Source organism: Carcharhinus amblyrhynchos, chromosome 5 (genome assembly GCF_965287045.1).
Source record: "Carcharhinus amblyrhynchos chromosome 5, sCarAmb.v2.hapA, whole genome shotgun sequence".
NCBI classification, from domain to species: Eukaryota; Metazoa; Chordata; class Chondrichthyes; order Carcharhiniformes; family Carcharhinidae; genus Carcharhinus; species Carcharhinus amblyrhynchos.
The window spans coordinates 46,055,359-46,076,667 of NC_137328.1; the positions used below are offsets into that span (position 1 = coordinate 46,055,359).

Here is a 21,309-nt window from a genome sequence, read left to right on the forward strand (position 1 = left end):
GCACTATTTGTAGATTATTTAATACTGGTTAACATCAAATACAGATAATGTCCATGTGACATTTTATGCAGAATCTAAAATCTCATGAAAAATAAAGGTGACCAGTGACAATTCTCTTGCTACCAACTCCAACCCACTCCTGACTATCTCGATGCAATCCTGGCTGGTTTCCAACCTTCTGCTCTGTATAAACATATGGTCACCCAAAACCTTGCTGCCTGTGTCTTAATTCCCATTTCCCCATTAGCCCTGTGTTCACTGAATACATTGGCATCTGGTCAAGCAAGTTCTTGATTTTAAAATTTTTCTTCTTAAATCCCTCCATGGCCTTGCCCCCTCCCTATCTCTGTACTCTCCTCCAGTCCCACAACCCTCTGAAATACCTGCTTCAATTCTGACCTCTATTTTATCCCCAATTATGAAATGCTCCACTACTGGTTCTGAAATTCCATCCTTACACCTCTCTGCCTCTCTACCTCTCTGTCTCACTTTCCTCTTTCAATATACTCCATAAAGCCTACATCTTTGACCAAGCTTTTGGTCATCTGACCTAATATCACGGACAGTTTCTTTGAGCAGCACGTTTTATCTAGTAAAGCACAACTATACTAGATCTGGTAATATGCAATGAAACAGGATTAATTACTGTCCTCATAGTGAAGGTGCTCCAAGGTAGCAGTGATCATAATATGTTGAATTCACATTGAGTTTGAGGGAGAAAGGAGTCGATCTAGGACTAGTGTCTTAAACTTAAATAAGGGCAATTATGAGGACACGAAGACAGAGCCGGATAAAGTGAATTGGGAAATTGGGTTAAGGGATAGGTCACTGGGAATGCAGTGGCAGACATTTAAGAAGAAATTTCAGGTTACAAAAGAAAATACACTCCAGTGAGAAAGAAAATCTTTAAGGGAAAAATACACCATCTGTGGCTAAGTTAAAGATAGTATCAAATTGAAAGAAAAAGCATATAATTTTGCAAGAATGAGTTGCAGGTCAGAAGATTGGACATAATTTAAGGAACATCAAAGAATGACTAAAAGCTTAATAAGGAGGGAGAAATTAGAGCAGGAAAGAAAGTTAGCCAGTAATATAAAAACAGACAGTAAGAGTTGCAATATCTTCTTATATGGCTTGGTGTCATAGCTTGTTTTATAATGCTTCTGCAAAGCATCTTGGGATGTTTCATTAGATTTAAAGATGCTATGTAAATATAAGTTGTTGTTGATTGTTAAACTTATTTTCAATTTCAACATACTTTTGAATAGAATAGATAGAATCAAGGAACCACTTGGATTTGATTTCATTAGTACATGTTAAATCAATGTTATAACTGTTTTAATGGAACATTGCAATATTAAATGCAATGCAATTTGAATTTAATTTTTTACAATGATTAAAACATTTCACTGTCCTTCTTTATGTTTCTCAATACAGCCAATTTTAAAACAAGGAATAGAGTAGACTTCTAATAACACTTCACCTGATTTTTAATGATTGGAGTTCTCTATTTATCCTCATTTCCCTGTGGCTTAAATTATTCAGAAATAAAAAGGGCATCTTGGGTCATATACAATGTGTGAATCACTCTGGAATACGGTAGTAATGATCATGCCATTTACAACATCCATTCCTATTACCTTACAATTGAAATGTGAGTGGGCAGCCAGCAGCTGATGCTAACTGTAATTCATGAAGCATTACAGATTCAGGCTTGTTTTCAACTGTGTGACAATGGACAGTGTGCTAAGACTTACTTTTCACTCACATTGTCCTAAACTGCATCTGATTTTAATTCAGAAGTAGCTACAGTACTATTCATTAAGTCTTGTAAGTCTTGACAGTATCAGCATGCAGCCCAAATCTGGCCTTGCTAAGAATTTTGTGTTTGATTGTCCAAATAACTTTTCAGTGATCAGGCAAAAAACGGAAATACATTTATGGCATTGGGCATAATTGAAATTTGAAGTGAGCACTTTAAGCTGTTTCATCAAGTAAGAAGATGCTGCCCAAGTCAAAGCAAAAGAGGAGGCAGGTGAGGTACTTGAACGCTTAAAAACTTGAAAGCTTATTTTAAATAAACTGGTTGGACTTTAACCTGGTGTTGTGAGACTTACTATGGAGGTGATGACTGAGGAGAATTTCAAATGTTACACTTAATTTAAAGAAAAACAGCAAGCAGGTTAAACCCAGCAACTACAGACCAGCCAGCCTAACATTGTGATGGGGAAATTTTCAGAAATGATAATTTGGTACAAAATTAATTGGTATTTGAATACATCTGGGTTATAAATGAAAACCGGCACGGAATCGATAAAGTTTGACTAACTTGATTTGTTCTTTGTTGAAGTAATAAAGGGTGGATAAGGGTACTGTGGTTGATGTGCATATGAGCTTCCAACAGGTGTTTAACAAGTACTCCATAATACTTGTCAGTAAAATTAAAGCCTCTGGGTGTAAATGTATAGTGCCAATATGAATACACTTTTGACTAAAGTATAGAGGGCAAAGAGTAGTGGTGAATAGTTGTTTTTCCACCTGGAGGGAAGTGTGTAGAAATGTTCCCTATGGGTCAATATGAGGACTGTGGCTCTTTTGACATATTTTGATAACCTGGAATCAGGTATAGAAGACATAATTTCACAGTTTGCAGATGACTTAAAACTTGAAAATGTAGAATGAGGGATAAGGTAACAGATTTCAGGAGAAGCAAGACAGACAGGGGGAAATTTTGTTATGAAAAATGAGGAGAGGCAATATGAAGGAAGTAGTACAATTTTAAGAGCAGTGTGGAAACAAATAGATCTGATGCACAACTGTGACTGTACATAATCTTTGCAGGTGTGCTGAGTTCCATCGCAGTCTGTGTCCAGCAAGAAAACATTCTCCAGATTTATTATTGTCACGTGTATGGGGATACAATGAAAAATATTGTTTCTTGCACACTATACAAAGTTCATAGAGTACATAGGGGAGAATGAAAGTAGGTGCAGGATATAGTGTTACAATCATGGCTAGGGTGTAGAGACACAACAGCTTAATAAAAGATAGGTCCATTCAAAAGTCTGATGATAGCAGGGAGGAAGCTTTTCTTGAGTCAGTTGGCATGTGATCTCAGACTTTTGTATCTCTTTATCAATGGAAGGAGGTGGAAGAGAGTATGTCCAGGGTGTGTGGGGTCCTTGTTTATGCTGGATACTTTCCTGAGGCAGTGGAAAGTGTAGATGGGGGGCAATGGATGGGCGGCTAGTTTGTTTGCATGATGCACTGGTTTTGTTCACAACCCTTTGCAGTTTCTTGCAGTTTTGGTTTATTAGTTTACTTATTAGTGTCACATGATCACTAAAATTAAGTTAATGTGAAATCCTATTCCCCACACTCTGGCACCTGTTTGGGTACATTGAGGGAGAATGTAGCATGGCTGATGCACCTAATCAGCACGTCTTTCCGATTGGGGGAGGAAACTGGAACACCTGGAGGGAATTGATGCAGACAGTGGCCCAAGCCCCAAATTGAACCCGGATCCTCGGCGCTGTAAGGCAGCAGTGCTAACCAATGTAGCACCATGCCACCCCATAGGTCAGAGTAGAAGCCATACCAAGTTGGGATACAAAAGGATGCTTCTATGGCGCATCTGCCACCTCTCTCAAGCCTTATTTCCATCTGCTCTGGACTCCTGTCCTGGAACAAAACAGCGGCTTGAAAGGCAGTTCTCAAATGGCTCGGTCGGGGGGCAGGGAGGGCAGGCTAATCGGCGCATGCGCCGCGGCTGTGACAATGTCGTTGCTAGGAGACGCCAATGTATCAATAAACAAAGGAGCAAGATGCTGGAGCGCTGCACTGACGTCTCCCCTTCCCAGTGTGAGCCGCTCAGTACCAAGGCCCTGCTGAGGAAATGGGACATGCAGCGAGCACCACTGTTAAAATGATCTCGGTCAAACCTGAAGTGAACAAGCGAGTGTCGAACGCTGCCACCTTGCGAAAAGCGCGCAGGTACCGCGTTCCCACTCCTATTTTCACACTCAGTCAGCTCGCATGGTAACATCTTTAAATGCTCTTTTGATGGGTTAAGCAAGAAAATTCTGCCCTGAATTGGCATCGCAACGCACTTCGTAAAATTCTTCTGCGTAACTAAATAATAACCGTGGTAATTTATTTTACTTATTTTCAGAAAAGCACAGGCTCACAGCTGTGTAAAGGAAACTCCGAATTACATTGACGACTTGGTGAGAACATAATTATCAACATTTTTGTTGTTTCACGTCAGTCTGTTGCAGAACATTTTTTTGAACAAACTGCAGTTTCACTTAATGTTGAGGCAAGAATAAGCAGCACTCTGCATTTATTCACCATCTTTCATGTAGCAAGACATCCCAAAGCGCTTAACAAAGGTGTTATCAGTAAAAAAATTGAGACACAGAGCAAATTCCAGGTCAGATGACCAAAAGCTTAGAGCCAGAGAAAAGTTACATTGCAGAAAGAGGCCCTTCAGCTCGTTATATCTACGTTGGCTGGGGGAAAAAAAACTTACTCTCCATTCAAATCCCATTCACTGACACCTAGTCAGTAGCCTTGCAGGTTTAAAGTTTATCGATTATTGTCACAAGTAGGCTTACATTAAAACTCCAATGAAGTTCCTGTGAAAATCCTCTAGTCACCACACTCCGGCACCTCTTCAGATACACTGGGAGAGAATTTAGCATGGTCAATGTACCTAACCAGCATGTCTCTCAGACTGTGGGAAGAAACTGGAGCATCTGGAGGAAACCCACACAGATACAGGGAGAACATGCAGACTCCATGCAGACAGTGACCCAAGGTGGGAATTGAAGCCAGATCCCTATCGCTGTGAGGCAGCATGCTAACCACTGTGCCACCGCGCACCCTCAGCACTTCAGTTGTAGATCCAAGCACTTTTTAAATGAGCTGTGGTTTTCTTCCTCAATCACCAAAAGGACAGTGAATTCCAGACATCTGACACGCTCTGGTTTTCCTAATATTCCCCTAATCCTACTTGCAATCACCTTAAATCTGTGCCCCCTGAAAATTGATCTTTCCTCCAAAGGAAACAAGTCTTTCCTGTTTACTTTATCTAGGTCCCTCATAATTTTGTATATCTCAATCAAATCACCTATTCTGCCACGTTCAGGAATCTGTGGACATTCACTCCAAGACCTCTCACTTCTCTATCCCTCTTAATATCCTCCTGTTTATGGAGCATTCTCTGACTTTGTTCACCCTCCCAAAATGCATTTCCTCACATTTGATTGAATTCCACTTGCTACTTTTCCACTCATTTAATCAAGCCATTGATATCATTCTGGAGTCCACAACTATTCTCTCTACTATCAACTGCACAACCAGTTTCCATTTCCAAATTCCTCAATCATATCTCCCATACTTAAGCCCAAGTAATTAATATATACAATAAATCTTAGGTCCTATGGAACACCACTGGAAACCGCTTTAATTTCGTACAAAAATCCATCGACCCTTTGTTTCCTGTCACTGAGCCAATTTTGGATCCAAATTGCCACATTCCCCTGTATCCCATGAGCTTTTACTTTCTTTGACCTTGTCAAATTCCACTTTAGCTCAGTTGGTTGAACAGCTGGTTTGTGATGCTCAGCTATGCCAACAGTGTGGGTTCAATTCCAATACTGGCCGAGGTTTTTCATGAAGGCCCTCCCTGCCTTCTCAACTTTGCCCCTCACCTCAGGTGTGTTGGCCAAGGATACAACATGGTTCTTTGGGCTGGTAATCAGCTCAGGAATCCTACACCTCCTACCCATTATTATCCAAAGGGAAAAATGTACATGTGTGTGAAAATATGCTTAAAAAACAGCTGAATTTCAGATGAGCATAAGATAATGTAGCATGGAAAATGGGAGGCTAACCAGGAAACCATTGGAACAGTCAAGTGTAGATGTAACAAAAACATGAATGAGGGTTTTAGCAGCAGATGAGGTGAGAAAGGGTCAGGGTCAGACAATGTGATAGAAATAGAAGGGGGCAGTGTTGACAATGGAACAGATAACGTGAGCTGAAATTCTTCTCAGGGTCAAACAAAACACCAAGGCTGCAACTGGCCTGGTTCAGCTTTGATCAATTGCCATGGAACCAGAGTTTGTGGTGGGCAGCAAAGAAAGTGGGTTCAGTCTTCCTGATATTTAGCTGGAGGAAATTTCTACTTGTCTGATGCTAGATATTGCCCAAGTAGTGAGACAGATCAGATAATGGAAGGATCAAAAGCGATGATGATGAAAAAGGCATGAGTAGCAACAGTGTGTATGTGAATCATGTTATGTTTTCAGATTATGTCACAAAGGGATAGCATGTAGATGAGAAATGAAACAGAACCAAGGATGGATTTCCTTTTGAAGTTGCTGTTGAATCTACGGATGGGATTCTCCAGCTGCACACGCCTGAAGATTGGAACTCTCATCTGAGCTCAGTGGACCTTTGAATGATTCGCCAAATTTTCTGTCTTGCTACAATTTCAGCAGCGGGCAAGACGGGAGAATTTCAGTCTACTTTCCAAACATAACTACTTTCTACATTTAAAAAATCCTCATCTTCCACCTGATTGGTTAAACCACATCTAGAATTTTATGGGCAGTTTTAGTCTCCTTATCCAAGGAAGGATGTTCTTGCTATGGAGGGAGTGCCGTAAAGGTTTAGCAGATTGATTCCTGGGATGATGTATGAGGAGAGATTGAGTTAGTTAGGATTATATTTGCTGGAGTTTAGAAGAATGAAGGGGATCTCACAGAAACCTATAGAACTCTAACAGGACTAGATATGTAGATGCATTGGGATCTTCCCAATGGCAAGCAGTCCAGAACCAGTGGTCACAGTCTGAAGGTATGGAGTAAGCCATTTAGGACTGAGACGAGGAGAAATCTCTTCACTCTTCACGCAAAAAGCCGTTGAGGCCAAAACATTGTCACCGGAATTCTACCATCCCGGCCACCACGGAATTGGAGCAGGCAAGGAGCGGACAAGGGAAATGTCCATTGACCTCAGGTGGAATTTTCCGGTCGTGGGTCGAGCGAGGCCGTAAAATCCCACCCTGTATGTTTCCAGGAAGGAGTTAGATACAGCTCTTGGGCTAAAGGGATCAAAGGATATTGGAGGAAAGTGTGAACAGATTATTGAGTTGGAGGATCAGCCATGATCAGAGTGAACGGTGGAGCAGACTCAAAGGGCAAAATGGCCCAATCTTGCTCCTATTTTCTATCTTATTTCTATATATTTTCTATTTTTTAATCTTTTTAAGATTACTATTGCATCTGCATTCCAAATATAACAAATTTTCTGCATTTAAAAATCTATCCTCATTAGTTTGCCAGTTATCTAAAACTTCTGTCCTCAGGTTATCAATCTTCCTGCCTGTAAAAATTAATCCTTTATAATTATGAACACCTCAATAAGTAAATTATTTTGTGGTATATTTCAAATATGTCTAAAGTGTCATTATAATTAACACATTCTGAATAAAGTTATTTGAAGTAGTATTGATACATCTTTAGTGACAAATACAATAGTGAGGCTAACAGTATTCATTTTTATTAACGAGTAAATCTGGCTTTTGCTTGTGTTAACTGAGGAATTCAGGAAGTTTTTGTCTAATTTGCCCCCTTAGTCCAGAAACTTTACCTTTATCTCACTGAAAGACTCAGAGTGGGATTTTTGGCCCTTTCCACTGGTGGCGGGTCCTCTCATCCTGCCAAAGTTGACCTCATCACATGTACCCCGGTAGCAGGATGGGCGAGCCATACAAATGAACTTCCGTGGGACTGGAAGATGCTGCCAATGGCAATCTGCCTCTGCTGCGGGAAGTCCCACCATGTGTGAGCTAGAAAATTCCGGACTCCTTATCCAATTTACAGAAGGAATTTGAATTTGCCTTCTATTTTTGCCCTCTTTGTTATCTATTAAACACATCAGAAAATGTCAGGGCCTTTCCATTCAAATGTCAATGATCTTTTAACAGGATAATAAGTTCTAATTGTTTCCAAATTACATCTCTGGCATTAAAAATTTACTTTTAACAATGCAGGGATTTTTTAAAAAGAATTTGCTTTCTCTTGTAATTTTCTCTCTCCCTTATCCCTTCCTTTTTCCCTCTATTTTTTTGGCGGTGGATTCAGCAGTGTGAGACAGGTTGACTGTTGATCAGACATGGAATTTGATGATTTTGACTTCTTGTCTACTGTCATTGAATTTCTTGTAGTGCTACATCCAGGTCCTCACGGCTAGACTCCTGGTACTGACAGCCACTAATATTTGCATCTACTGCATTCTAAGGACTTGTTTGGAGGACCTCCTGGCCTCTGTGGACAGATGCTATCTGACCTCCTCCTCTGCACCTCCTGAACTAAAGCATTCAGTGCAGCACTGGGAATTCTTGGAATCCCATTCTCTGCTATGTTGCTCTAATCCTGTTATCTTCTTGCTGACATTCTCAGTTACAGCCCCACCTCCAGTCACAATCTACCTTCCCAATAAGGGATGCAGACCGGCTTTAATTAGCTGAGATTAGCTTTAATTAATACTGACCTTTCACATCTTTGGGACCCCTGCTGAGACCTGCATCTGCTCAACAGCATGGTTTGCCTTGGTTGCACAATATAATCATTTAAATGAGCAGGTTACACAAAGCTTGTATGCTGGCTGCATTGGAAACAATGGTGGGGGTTCATGGTGCATCCCAATCCCTGCACCGCTTTTTATATCTTATTATGTTTTGCAGTCCATGTGATTTCTTTTATATTGGTGTAAAATTGCAATAACATAATTTAATTCACCAGCACAGCCTTGGTTCTTTAACTCATTCTAAAGCTGTGATTTGTCTCTACTTCAAAACATTTACAAGATACGACCAAACTGTTCATTATGTGAAATAGTTGATTCTTGAGACTTGCATGTTGGATATGTTGAAAGATATAGAACTAGTGTTAAGACACATTAAATGAAAAAAAACACTTTCTTGGCGATGGAATAATTTTAATTAGTGCCATGCTTTGTGATGTAGAAGTCTTGATTTTATTTACTTTTTCAGATACAAGATTTAAACTTCACGCAGATTGGTTCTATCCCAGATTCATCGGAACTAGAAAGTGAGCTTCAAAAGGCAAAGGACACAGCAAGAACGCTAATGAATGAGGTAACTCATTTTGGAATATATTAAAGTGAATTTTATAAACACAAATTTAATTTTCAACATTTATTATGTGTAAATTGTGCATCACAAATTATATTTCTACCAATGTTAGTAAATGAAGCATAGAAACACATATTCAAGCACTTTGTTTTTTGGTCTCATATGCTTATTTCTTGCTTATTTTAAATTCTACTGCACTTAATATTGAACTGAGACAGAAGAAAGTGAAATAGGCTAAAGCTGTGATGAATATAAATAAAAATTACAAGTTAGTCAAAGAAAAACAGCAATTAGCCTAAAAGGTGTAGAAGCAAAGTAAGCTTTACTTCACATTGATTGTGGCTTCAGTTTATACAATGATGCTGGGCAAAATCTACATTATACAGCAATACTAATCCATTTTGAGTTGATCTTCCTCTTAGCTCATGTACTCAATTTCACATGAGAGGAAGCAAGAGATCAAAATTCCTTTTTAATGTCAAATTTACAATTTGAACTTATTGTCCTGAGCATCACTGTGATGAGCAACATCTCTTCATTTTAAGTATTTGGGCAGTAGGATAGCGATTATGATTGGTAATCCAAAGGCCTGGACTAATTCTCCGGATACACGAGTACAAATCCCTCCATGGCAGCTGAGGAATTTAAAGTCAATTAATTATTTAAATCTGAGATACAGAACTTGCTTCGGTAATGTGGCTATGAAACCATCAGATTGTCATTAAAAACCCATCTGTTTCACCCGTCCCATTTAGGGAAAGAAATCTGCTATCCTTGTCCCTCTGGCCTGCGTGTGACTTCAGACCAACAACAACACGGTTGACTCTTAACTACTGTCTGAAATGGGCTAGTAAATCAATTCTATAAAATCATTATTAAAGTGAAAACAGGAATATAACCAGCCAGATCACCTCATACTGGACATGACAGGAGCTCATGCTGCCAGACAAACCTGTAAAGTCCTCTTCACTAACATCAGGAGACCCTTGCCAAAATGAGAGAGCTGCCCCATTGCTGGTCAAGCAAAAACCTGACAGAGTTGCACTCATCAAGTCATCCCAGATTTCTCTATTATTATCCCTGGGTAGCACCTGTCCTATCAGGACAGGCTCACTAGCGTTAGCAGCAGTGGTGATATTCAAGAATGACTGGGTCTAGGAGTCCTCAACATTTACTCCCAATCACATCTCAGGCAGAGAAACTACTTGCTGATTATCAACTATCCGATTATCCAACTATCTGATTATCCAAAAATGTGCAGGTTAGGTGGATTGCCCATGCTAAATTGCCCCTTAATATGCAAAGGTGAGTAGGTAAGGCGGACTGGCCATGGTGAATTTGCAGCGTTAAAGGGATAGGGTGGGCATGTGGACCTGGATAACATGCTCTTTCGTAGAGTCAATGCAGACGTGATGGGCCGAATGGTCTCTTTCATTGTAAGGATTTTATGTTCAATGGTCTATGTACTGCCCTCCTTTAGCTGATAAATCAGTACTTTCCTGAGTTGAGCAACACTTGGAAGAACCACTGAGGATACCGAGAGCACAGATTGTTTTCTGGATGGAGGATTTCAATGTCCATCACATGGTGTGGTTCAGGAGATTGGACGTGCAGCAGTGGTGGGAGAATCAACATGAAGGAAAACATCTTGACCTTATTCTCATCAATCTATTCATTGCAGATGCATCTATCTGTGGCAGTATTGGTGGGAGTTATCACTGCACAGTCCTTGCAGAGATCAAGGACATCTATCATTGTTTTGCATGGCACTACTACCGTGCTAAATGAGATATATTTAGAACAGGTGTAGCAGTTCAAAACTGGGCATCAACAAAGAACTGTGCATCATCAGCAGAAACAAATGCCTTAGTGTTTCTATCCCACCACAATCTGGAACCTCGGGGTCTGAAACATTCTTCACTACTGTTAATAGCAAACCAGGGTTCCAACTTTGGTTCAGTGAATGGAGGACAGCATGCAAGAAGCAGCACCAAGCATAGCTAAAAATGAGTTATCAATGTTTTGAAAGCACAATACTGGACTCCATGCTAAACTGTACAAGAATCATGCTATAGACCAAGTTGCTATGTTCAACAAGCAATGGCATTCATGTGCTTTTTTACTGATAGTAAAATAAGACAAAGCAAGCTTGCAAATGCAGCAAAATTAACCATGTCCATATTTCTTTGCCAAATCTATTTTAAATTCCCTAATCTAAGAAGAAATGGATGAGTTTGATTCCTCTACTTATTCAATTCATACCATACAAAGGTGAATTTCAGATGCCTGAAGTGAATGCTGCGGATAGAACAGATTTAGGGCAATGAATAGTTAGAAATAGTCAAGTTGAGCAGATTTTGAAATGAGCCTGTACTCACTGGTGTATTCTGTGGTTGATTTGAAATGTTAATGCATTTGATCCTTATTTATCTTGTTGTATGTACCATGTTGCAAACCCCTCCAATAAGACCATAACCATAGTAAATGTAATTAAATGTGGTGTTTACGAACAGTCAATTCAGCTGAGAAAAGTGGGCGTGCCATGGAATTGTTTGTCTCATTGAAGTAATGCCACGTTACTGAAAAGTTTTGGAACCTCTGACATAGGTGAATGATTGCACAACCAACAGATTGGATCAAACCCTTGCAATTCTGCTACACCCAATTATGAATGGTGGTGGACCATTAAACATCTAACATGAAGTGGAGGCTCTTTGAACATCCCCATCCTCAATGATGGAGGAATCCAACACATCAATGTGAAAGAAAAGGCTAAAGCATTTGAAACCATCTTCACCCAGAAGTGCTGACGAAGTGATCTGTTTTGGCCCCTTCCCAAGGTCCCCAGCATCAGAGATGCCAGTTTTCAGCCAGTTCAATTTTCTGCTTGTAGTACTAAGAAATGGCTGAGCTCACTGGATACGTCAAAGCCTATGGCCTTGACAAAATCACAGCTGTAGTGCCAAAAACTTGTGCTCCAAAATAGGCTGCATGTTTGAACCAAGATGTTTCAGCACAGTTGTAACATTGATATCTACCCAACAAAGTGAAAAGTTGCCAAGGTGTGTCCTGTTCACAAAAACAGGACAAGTGCAATTTATCACCCCATCAGTCTATTGTCAGTCATCAGCAAAGTGATGGAAGATGTTGCCAACAGTATTATCAAGCATCACAAACTCACCACTAGCCTGCTGACTGATTTTCAGTTTGCATTCCACCAGAACCACTCAGCATCTGTACTCATTGCAATCTTGATCCAATCATGGGGTCGCATTAGCCCTTCAATGTGGAAACAAATATTTTTCCAACTTCCAGCTGACTGGAAGTTTTGCAGTTTGAAATGAGGCAGAACAAACTACTTAAAAATGCAAGGCCACCTTCCAAGGTGAAGGTGAAAAAGCAAACAAAACACCCTCAGGGGAGTGTAACTGGAGGGACTCTTCCTATAGTTCAAAGATCTAATGAAACTGATGAAGAGTTATCCAGACTCGAAACATTAGTTCTGTCCTCTCTTCATAGATGATGTCAGACCTATTGAGATTTTTCAGTATTTTCCATTTCTCTTGTTGAAACTCACCGCTGTCTGAGTGCTAGATATTGAAACAATGGATGCTACAGGCAGAAATCTCCTTGGAAATACACAATGATGAAGTACAACAGGCCAGGCTGCAGGCAATGAGGAAAGACTGAAAGTGACACAGGCACTGCCCAGTAAGTTTTTAAGCAGAGGAAACAGACTAAAAAGTTGTGCTCTTTCCCTTTACCTCTTTAGGAAAAGTGTATGTCACCCAATTTGAGAAGTCAACGATCAGTGAACTGAAATCTCATAATAAGTGCAACAACTTCTACATCTGACCGCACCCAAGAAACCGGCTAACCTAAATTGGCCACAACATTTAATAATCTATCACTCAAGGGCAAGCAAAGAGTACCTAATTACATATTCTTTTCTTTTATTGGACTCTAACTGTCCTTATTTCTGATACCTGTATGTGTAGGATGTGTTTTTAAATTTATCTTTCTTGGGTTTGGTGGTAAATAAATTTGCTCTTTAAAACAAGAAAACCTTGTTTGATTGGCTCCTGTTGGCTCACTACATAACTAAATACAATGTAATTTGGAAAAGATATGTCCTCATGCAGATGAAACTTAAACCTTTGTTGCGACATCTGAGTAGATTGAATAGAAGTGATCCACTTCACACCTTCTCACCTGGTCATAGCAATGGCAAGAGATCTTAATTTGAGAGGTGAGCTGAAAGTACCTATCCTTTACATCAAGGCATTAAAAAACCTGGGTAAAATTGAAGTCAATGGGAATCAAGTTTGGCTGAAGTTGTACCTATCACAGAGGAAGATGGTTGCAGTTGGAGGCCACTCATCTCAGCCTCAGGAATTCACAGCAAGAATTCCTCAGGGTAGTGTTCTAGGCCCAACCACTTTCAGCCACTTGATCAATGTCCATCCTTCCGTCAGGAAGTTAGGAGTGGGGATATGTACTGATGGTTTACACAGTATTCAGGTGCACTTGGAATTGCTTCGATAATGAAGCAGCCCATGCTTGCATGTAACAAGACCTGGGCAACATTCAGGCTTGGGTTGATAAATGGTAAGTAATGTGGTGCCACACAAGTGCCAGGCAATGACCATCTCTAACAAGATAGAAACTAACCATCTTTCCTTAACATTCAATGGCATTAACATCACTGAATTCCCCACTATCAACATCCTTGAGCGTCACTGTTGAAGAGAAATTTAACTGGACCAGTTACATAAATACTATGGCAACAAGATCAAGTCAGACCTGGATGTTCTGGGGTGATTGATTCACCTCTTGACTTCCCAAAGTCATTCCATCACCTTCAAGTCACAAATCAAGTGTGTAATGGAAAACTCTCCAGTTGCCTGGATGAGTGCAAGCACCAATGATACTCAAAAATCTCAAAACTATTGAGAACAAAATTGTCAGCCTGACTGGCAACCCTTTCGCCAGTTAACCATTCATTCTTCCACAACTAGCAAGTAGTTTTTATAACGTTTTCCATCTACAAATGCATTCTGTAAAGTTTTGTACTTGCCCTATCCTTCACCACCTTGCTTTCTGGTATATAACATGTGGTACAATCCCAGTAGAGACTGGTAACCTTTTCAAAGAAAGGATACCCCATGACACCAATCACATTGGCTAGTAGCTCTCCAAGCCATTCAGGCACAATGTCATAGTGGCTGGAAGTCCTGGGACCATAGTTACAGTTCTGATAAGTACCAGGGAGAGGTTATTGCAGAAGGTCAGGGGACATGGAGTTGGGGGTAGGGTGTTAGCGTGGATAGAGGATTGGTTGTCAAATAGGAGGCAGAGAGTGGGGGTCAATGGGTGCTATTCGGATTGGCGGTTGGTGACTATTGGGGTGCCCCAGGGGTCGGTGCTGGGGCCTCAGCTATTTACCATTTATATAGATGATCTGGAGGAGGGAACCGAGTGCAGGGTGTCGAAATTTGCTGATGACACCAAGATTGGGGGAAAGGCAAATTGTGCGGAGGGTGTGGAGAGTCTGCAGAAGGATCTAGATAGGCTGGGCGAATGGGCCAGGAAATGGCAAATGGAATTTAATGTTGGCAAGTGTGAGGTGGTCCACTTTGGTAGGAAGAATGGTAGGAAGGACTATTACTTACGTGGCAAAAAACTGCAGCAGGCGACGGTGCAGAGGGACCTCGGGGTCCTTGTGCATGAGTCGCAAAAACCCAGCTTGCAGGTGCAGCAGGTGGTCAGGAAGGCGAATGGGATGCTGGCCTTCATAGCGAGGGGGATTGAATATAAAAGTAGGGAGGTCTTGCTGCAGCTGTATAGGGCATTGGTGAGGCCGCAGCTGGAGTACTGTGTGCAGTTTTGGGCGCCGCACCTGCGCAAGGATATTTTGGCCCTGGAGGGAGTGCAGAGGAGGTTTACTAGGCTGATACCGGAGTTGAGGGGATTGAGCTATGAGGAGAGGCTGAATAAACTAGGCTTGTACTCGTTAGAGTTTAGAAGAATGAGGGGAGATCTCATTGAGACGTATAAGATGATGAATGGGATGGATAGGATAGAGGTGGAGAGACTCTTCCCGCTCAAAAAAGACAGTAGGACTAGGGGGCACAGCCTCAAGATAAAGGGGAGGCGGTTTAGAATGGAGTTGAGGAGGAACTTCTTCACTTAAAGGTTGGTGAATCTCTGGAATTCTCTGCCTGTTGAAGTGGTGGAGGCTGCCTCGCTAAATATTTTTAAGAAGCAGGTTGATGGGTTCTTGATAAGAGAGGGGATTAAGGGTTATGGGGAGAGGGCGGGAAAGTGGAACTGAGCAGCGACAGATCAGCCATGATCTTATTGAATGGCGGGGCAGGCTCGAAGGGCTAGATGGCCTACTCCTGCTCCTATTTCTTATGTTCTTATGTCTCAAGGAGGGGAGGGTTAGAGATGCAAGGTGGTTGCGGGAGGGAGCTGCATGGGGAGGAAATATTAAAAGTCTCCTTACCCTAGTGTTCTGATTGAGGTACCCACAGCATTTCCTGCCTGGGATTGAGGGTAAGATCTTTTTCTGTTTCCCACCCACAGTCATCAGATGCCCACCAGTCCCAAATTTGAGGGTGGATGGGAAAACCTCCTTATGTGGTTATTAAGTGGCCATATAAGGACCTTAACTGGGGCATGGGCAGACGACCTGTCTGAGGCCTGTGCGCCACGCAGGGTCAGTGCAGGTGGGATCCTTTCCATGCTATTTTACTCTCCCTCCCCATCTTGAAACCCAGGGGTGGAGGGGGAGGTTGATGGAGTGTAAAATTCTGGCCTTGTACTATATGTAACCAAATATCATCGTCTTTGGCTGTTCCTTTTGCCATATCAAACCGAACACCAGTACTTTTGTTAGACTTGCAGATGACAGTAAATTGCTTTCACCTTTTCGATCATTGACTGAGGTTGGCAGTCATGCGCACATTGATATATATTTGACTTATCCTCCTGATCCCTTCTACGTTGCTTTCATCCTTGTATATTAAAGCTTTTATGTTTCCCCTGAGCTTTCTGATGTGTTCCATCTGCTTTATGTTTTCCTTTCTGATGTTCCTTTCTTGTGTCTAAAAAAAAGTTAATTGTCATTTGTCCTTCATTTTCTTGAATTGTTGCCACTGGCACAGCCAATAGGCTTCTGGGACAATTTATTTGGAATATAATTATCTCTCATAAAAGAAAGATTGAGAGACTGTTTTACCCCATGAATGTAACATTTTCAATTGTTCTGAGAATCTCGTGTGAATTTTTCTCAAAATTCTGATGAAATATTTTACTTCTTTCTAACAGTTCTTGAGAGAAATAGATGCATTACATTTGAATAGTTATTACAGTGACTTACTGATTCCTTTGAAATTCTTGGAATCTTTTCCTTTGTATGAAATGAAGAAACTTTAGATAAACACCCAATCTTTGTTTATATCCTGGCCTCCATAGTAATAAACCTTGGATGCTCCTGACGCTTCCAGCCCCACCAGCCATTAAAAATACATTTTGAGAAGTTTTGCAATGGAGGAACTTTCAGGTTCAGAAAGCCGATTATACATCCAAATCTGGAAAATATCACACACACTCCCCCCAATTGTTTTTCCTATCCAAACAGCTCCCTTTTAAATTTGTTGATAAAATATAACATTCCACGTATGGTAGTACCATGGAATCATAGAATGGTTATAACACTGAATGAGTGTGTAACAGCTTCCTAAAAGAACAATTCACTCCATTGCGCTCGTAGAATCATAGAATTATAGAATCCCTGCAGTGCAGAAGGAGGCCATTCACCCATCAAGTCTGCAGCGACCACAATCCCACCCAGGCCCTTTCCCATAACTCTACATATTTATCCTAGTAATCCCCTGACACTAAGGTCAATTTAGCATGGCCCATCAACTGAACCTGCATATCTTTGGACTGTAGGAGGAAACACAGGCAGACACGGGAGAACAGGCAGACTTCACACGGACAGTGACTTAAGGCCGGTGTTGAACCCGGGTCCCTGGCACTGTGAGGCAGCAGTGCTAACCACCATATCCCTCCTCAGCTTTTTTTCCTATAGCCATATAAATTTTTTTTGCTTAAGCTAATAACCAATTCTCTTTTGAAGGCCTTGATTGAATTGACCTCCAGCATACTCTCAAACAGAACATTCCAGATTCAATTCACTCAGTGCATAAAAACATTTTCCTCATGTCACCTTTGTTTCATTGCCAGTTACTTAAATTGATGGTCTCTGGTTCTCAATCATTCTGCCAATGGGAGCAGTAATCTCCCTATCTACTCTATCCAGAAACCTCATCATTTTAAATACCTCTATCAAAATCCTCTTAGTCTTCCCTCCTCCAAGGAAAGCAGCCCTAGCTTCTCCAATCTATCCACATAACTGAAGTTTCTCATGCCTGGAACCTTTCAATGTTTTGCAACTTCCCTAATGCTATTGCATCTTTCCTGAATGTGGTGTTGGAAATGGGACACAGTACTCCAGTTGAGGCAGAACCAGGTTCCAGAGAAGTTTATTATAATTTTGTTGCTTTTCATTCTATGTCCCTGTTTTTAAAGCTTAGGATCGCTTGTTCTTTGTTAGTAATTTTCTCAAGCAGTCCTGCTATCTTCAATGATTTGTGCTCCTCAGGTTCCTCTGCTCCTGCACCCTCTTTAGAATCGTACCCTTCAGCCTATATTGTCATTCCTCTTTCTGTCTATCCAAATGAATCACTTCACACTCGTTTCTGTCATTGCAAATTTCTGAAAGGTCTCCATTGTTGATATCATTTAATTTAACCCTTGTTACCCAGCATCTGCAGACAGATGTTTTTCTTGCTATCACACTCACTTGGTAGATATCTCACCTTATATCTCTTCAACAGTTTTACTTTTGGTGAATTCACGCTTTATGTAACTTTTCTTATCCCATTAGTGAGTTGCTGTGCCACAAATTAAAATTAAAACTAAAATGACAGTTTTCCCCTGGAAAAGCATAGCTGAATGGATATAACAGTTGTTCCTTTTTGCATCAATATGTAGATAATTGCAGTGGCAGGGTGGAAGGCTCCCTTTATTTTCCTTTCCCCTTGGGTTTCTTGATTAGTTCATATGAAAATACAAACATCTGAATTGAGTGCAGAAATAGGCCATTTGGCTCCTCAAGCCTGCTCCATCATTCAATAAGACCATAGCTGTGGCCCCAACTCCACATTTCCACCTACCCCAATAACCTTTGACTCCATTATTAGTCAAGAATCCATCTACTGCTATCTTAAAAATATTCAGTGACCCTGCCTTTATCCCTCTCTGGGTAAGAGAGCTCCAAAGACTGTTGATTCTCTGAGAGAGAAAAATCTCCCCTTTTGTTTTAAATGGAAGACTCCTTATTTTTAAATTATGGCCTAGCTTTAGTCTTCCTCACAGGTGAAAAATGTTTTCAGCGTTCATTCTTTCAAGTCCCCTCAGGATCATATATGTTTCAGCAAGATCACTTTTCATTCTTTAAAAGTCCACTGGATCCAGGTACAGCCTGTCCAAAATTTCCTCCTAACATAACCCCTCATCCCAGATATCAGTAAAATTAATGTATTTTCTTAAATAAGGAGACCAAAACTAAACACAGTATTCCAGATGTGGTCTCACCAATTGTACAACTGGAGAAAAAAACATCACTTATGTAAAAGCAAAATACTGCAGATGCTGGAAATCAGAAATAAAAGCATTGGGCGCGATTCTGCCAGAACGTTTCTAAGTGTCAAATTCATTTAGAAACTGAGTAAACCACGCTGATTTCTTTCAGCGGGAATTTCAAAATGAATCTTCTACACTGTGCACTGCAGAGTGTGCTAGTGTGAATCCCGTTGAAATTCAACAGGTGGGGCCTATTCCTGCTAGAGAGGCCAGCAGCATATTGCTGAGCAGGCTACTCTACATGCACCGAACTGTTAGTGTGGAGATCGGCGCATACACAGTAACCTGAATTGCCGGCCTCCAGATTGTGACACCCCCACCGCCCCACCCCATCCCCACTTGGGGATGCACCTTGAGCATTGGCACTTTGCTGTTGGGCAGTGCCAGGGGACCCAGGCTGGCACTGCCAAGCAGCCAATGTCCAAGGGACATCCCGCCAGTACCCAATCCTCTGGGGGGCCTTGATTGCCCTCCCCTTCATTCCAGTGGGTCTGGCCGCCAGCTCCCTGCAAAGAGCGATACTAAACCCTGCTGAATTGAACCACTACTAGTGGGGTGTGGGGGAGATGCTGTAGATGTGAAGTGCTGCTGCTGAGACGTGCATCAAAATAAAAGTAGTTCTTTTAAGTCTGATCTATGAGCAGACGTACTCCCTGCACTGAAGAGATCAACACCTTGTTCTGTTGTACCTGGCTGCAAATTGAGAAAGAAAATGTGTTACTATCAGTAGCAAAACAAAAACAAATGTACTGCTCATTTTTCTTGTACATCTTTCTAATGGAACCCACCACTGTCACACAAACCTAGCTTGGGAACTAACCAATTCTCTAGAAGGTAACATTTGAAGCATATGGACAGCCAATACTCTGCTGTTAAGGGATTTATCAGCAGTCATTGTTGCAGAGGAAAGCTCTGGTGAGCAAAAAAACCACCCACTTAACGTTGCTTCTTCAAATAATGTCAGAAACCTGGAAGATGCACGATAAATACTTGGTTGTCTTTTGGCATATGCATAATAATTCTGTGATAAAACATCACCTGAACCTTAGCTGTGAATAATTCCAATTTTTGAAGGGCATTGGAATGCTATGACAAGCCTTGATCTCTACATGCAAATCATGTGTGACTTATTCATCAACTATTTGAGACAGAGTTAGATAGGTTCTTGATTGGTAAAGGAATCAAAGGTTACAGGGAATCGGTGGGAGAATGGGGTTGTGAAGCATATTGGCCATGGTCAAATGGAGAAGCTGACTCGAAGGAGTGAATGGTCTAATTTTGCTCCTTTATCTTATGGTCTAATGGAAGTCACCTACTATAAGTTGTTTTCTCTGGCTGATACCACAACACAATGATTACATGTTGTCCTGGTCACAACACTTTAGGAAGGATATAAGGGTCTTTGAGAGAGAACAGAGGAGATTTACTTGAATGGTTCCAGGATGAAGAATTTTGCTACGAGGTTATGTTGGAGAGGCTGGGTTTGTTCTCCTTGGAGCAAGGAAGATTGAGGGGAGATCTCAGAGAGGTCTTCAAGGCTAAGACAGGTTTAAATAAGGTAGACAATAAAAAATTGTTCCTATTACCTGATGGTACGGATTGTATAAGGACCAGGGAACACTAAAGATGAAAAATGGAGACGACTTGGTAAACGTAGGGAGAAAAATACAGCAAAATGAATGCTAAACCACAGAAAGAAACAGTTAGAAAATTTAAGAAGTCTGTTTCACTAGTTGAGTTCATAAGACCAGAGGTTTGACTGTTTTTTAACAAGTGAAACCCATGCTGTGGGCATGCAAAGTCTCAAAATTTGGAAGACCAAACCTTTTCATTGATATTTAAAACTGGCTGTGCATATGAGTCTCACAACACCAGGTTAAAATTCAACAGGTTTATTTGGTAGCACAAGCCATTAGCTTTCGGAACGCAGCCCCTTCATCAGGTGAGTGGGAGTTCTGTTCACAAACAGGGTATATAAAGACACAGACTCAGTTGGAATGCAAGTCTTTACAGGTAACCAAGTCTTAAAGGTACAGATAATGTGAGTGAGAGAGGGTTAAGCACAGGTTAGAGAGATGTGTATTGTCTCCAGCCAGGACAGTTAATGAGATTTTGCAAGCCCAGGCAAGTAGTGGGGCTACAGATAGTATGACATGACCCCAAGATCCTGGTTGAGGCCGTCCTCATGTGTGCAGAGCTTGGCTATCAGTTTCTGCTCAGCGACTCTGCGCTGTCAAGTGTCGTGAAGGCTGCCTTGCGAGAACGTTTACCCGAAGATCAGAGGCCGAATGCCTGTGACCACTGAAATATTCCCCAACAGGAAGAGAACAGTTGAGCAGTGTTCATTCGTCCGTTGTCATAGCGTTTGCATGGTCTCCCCAATGTACCATGCCTTGGGACATCCTTTCCTGCAGCGTATCAGGTAGACA

The 21,309-nt window shown here is 41.2% G+C and overlaps 1 protein-coding gene across 3 annotated transcripts in view; it reads left to right on the forward strand.

The window, feature by feature from the left end:
• Positions 1-3,816: 3,816 nt before the first annotated feature.
• The window catches only part of LOC145343007 (coiled-coil domain-containing protein 192-like), a 57,243-nt gene continuing 39,750 nt past the window's right edge, over positions 3,817-21,309 (forward strand). For 2 of the 3 annotated variants that reach the window (XM_080188732.1, XM_080188733.1), the window contains exons 1-3: positions 3,817-3,993; positions 4,172-4,226; positions 9,065-9,169. In XM_080188732.1, the coding sequence (XP_080044858.1) occupies positions 3,896-3,993; positions 4,172-4,226; positions 9,065-9,169 (258 nt within the window). In that variant the 5' untranslated portion in view covers positions 3,817-3,895. Of the gene's footprint in view, positions 4,039-4,171; positions 4,227-9,064; positions 9,170-21,309 lie in introns of all 3 variants that reach the window. The other variant, XM_080188734.1, reaches the window with a different exon arrangement.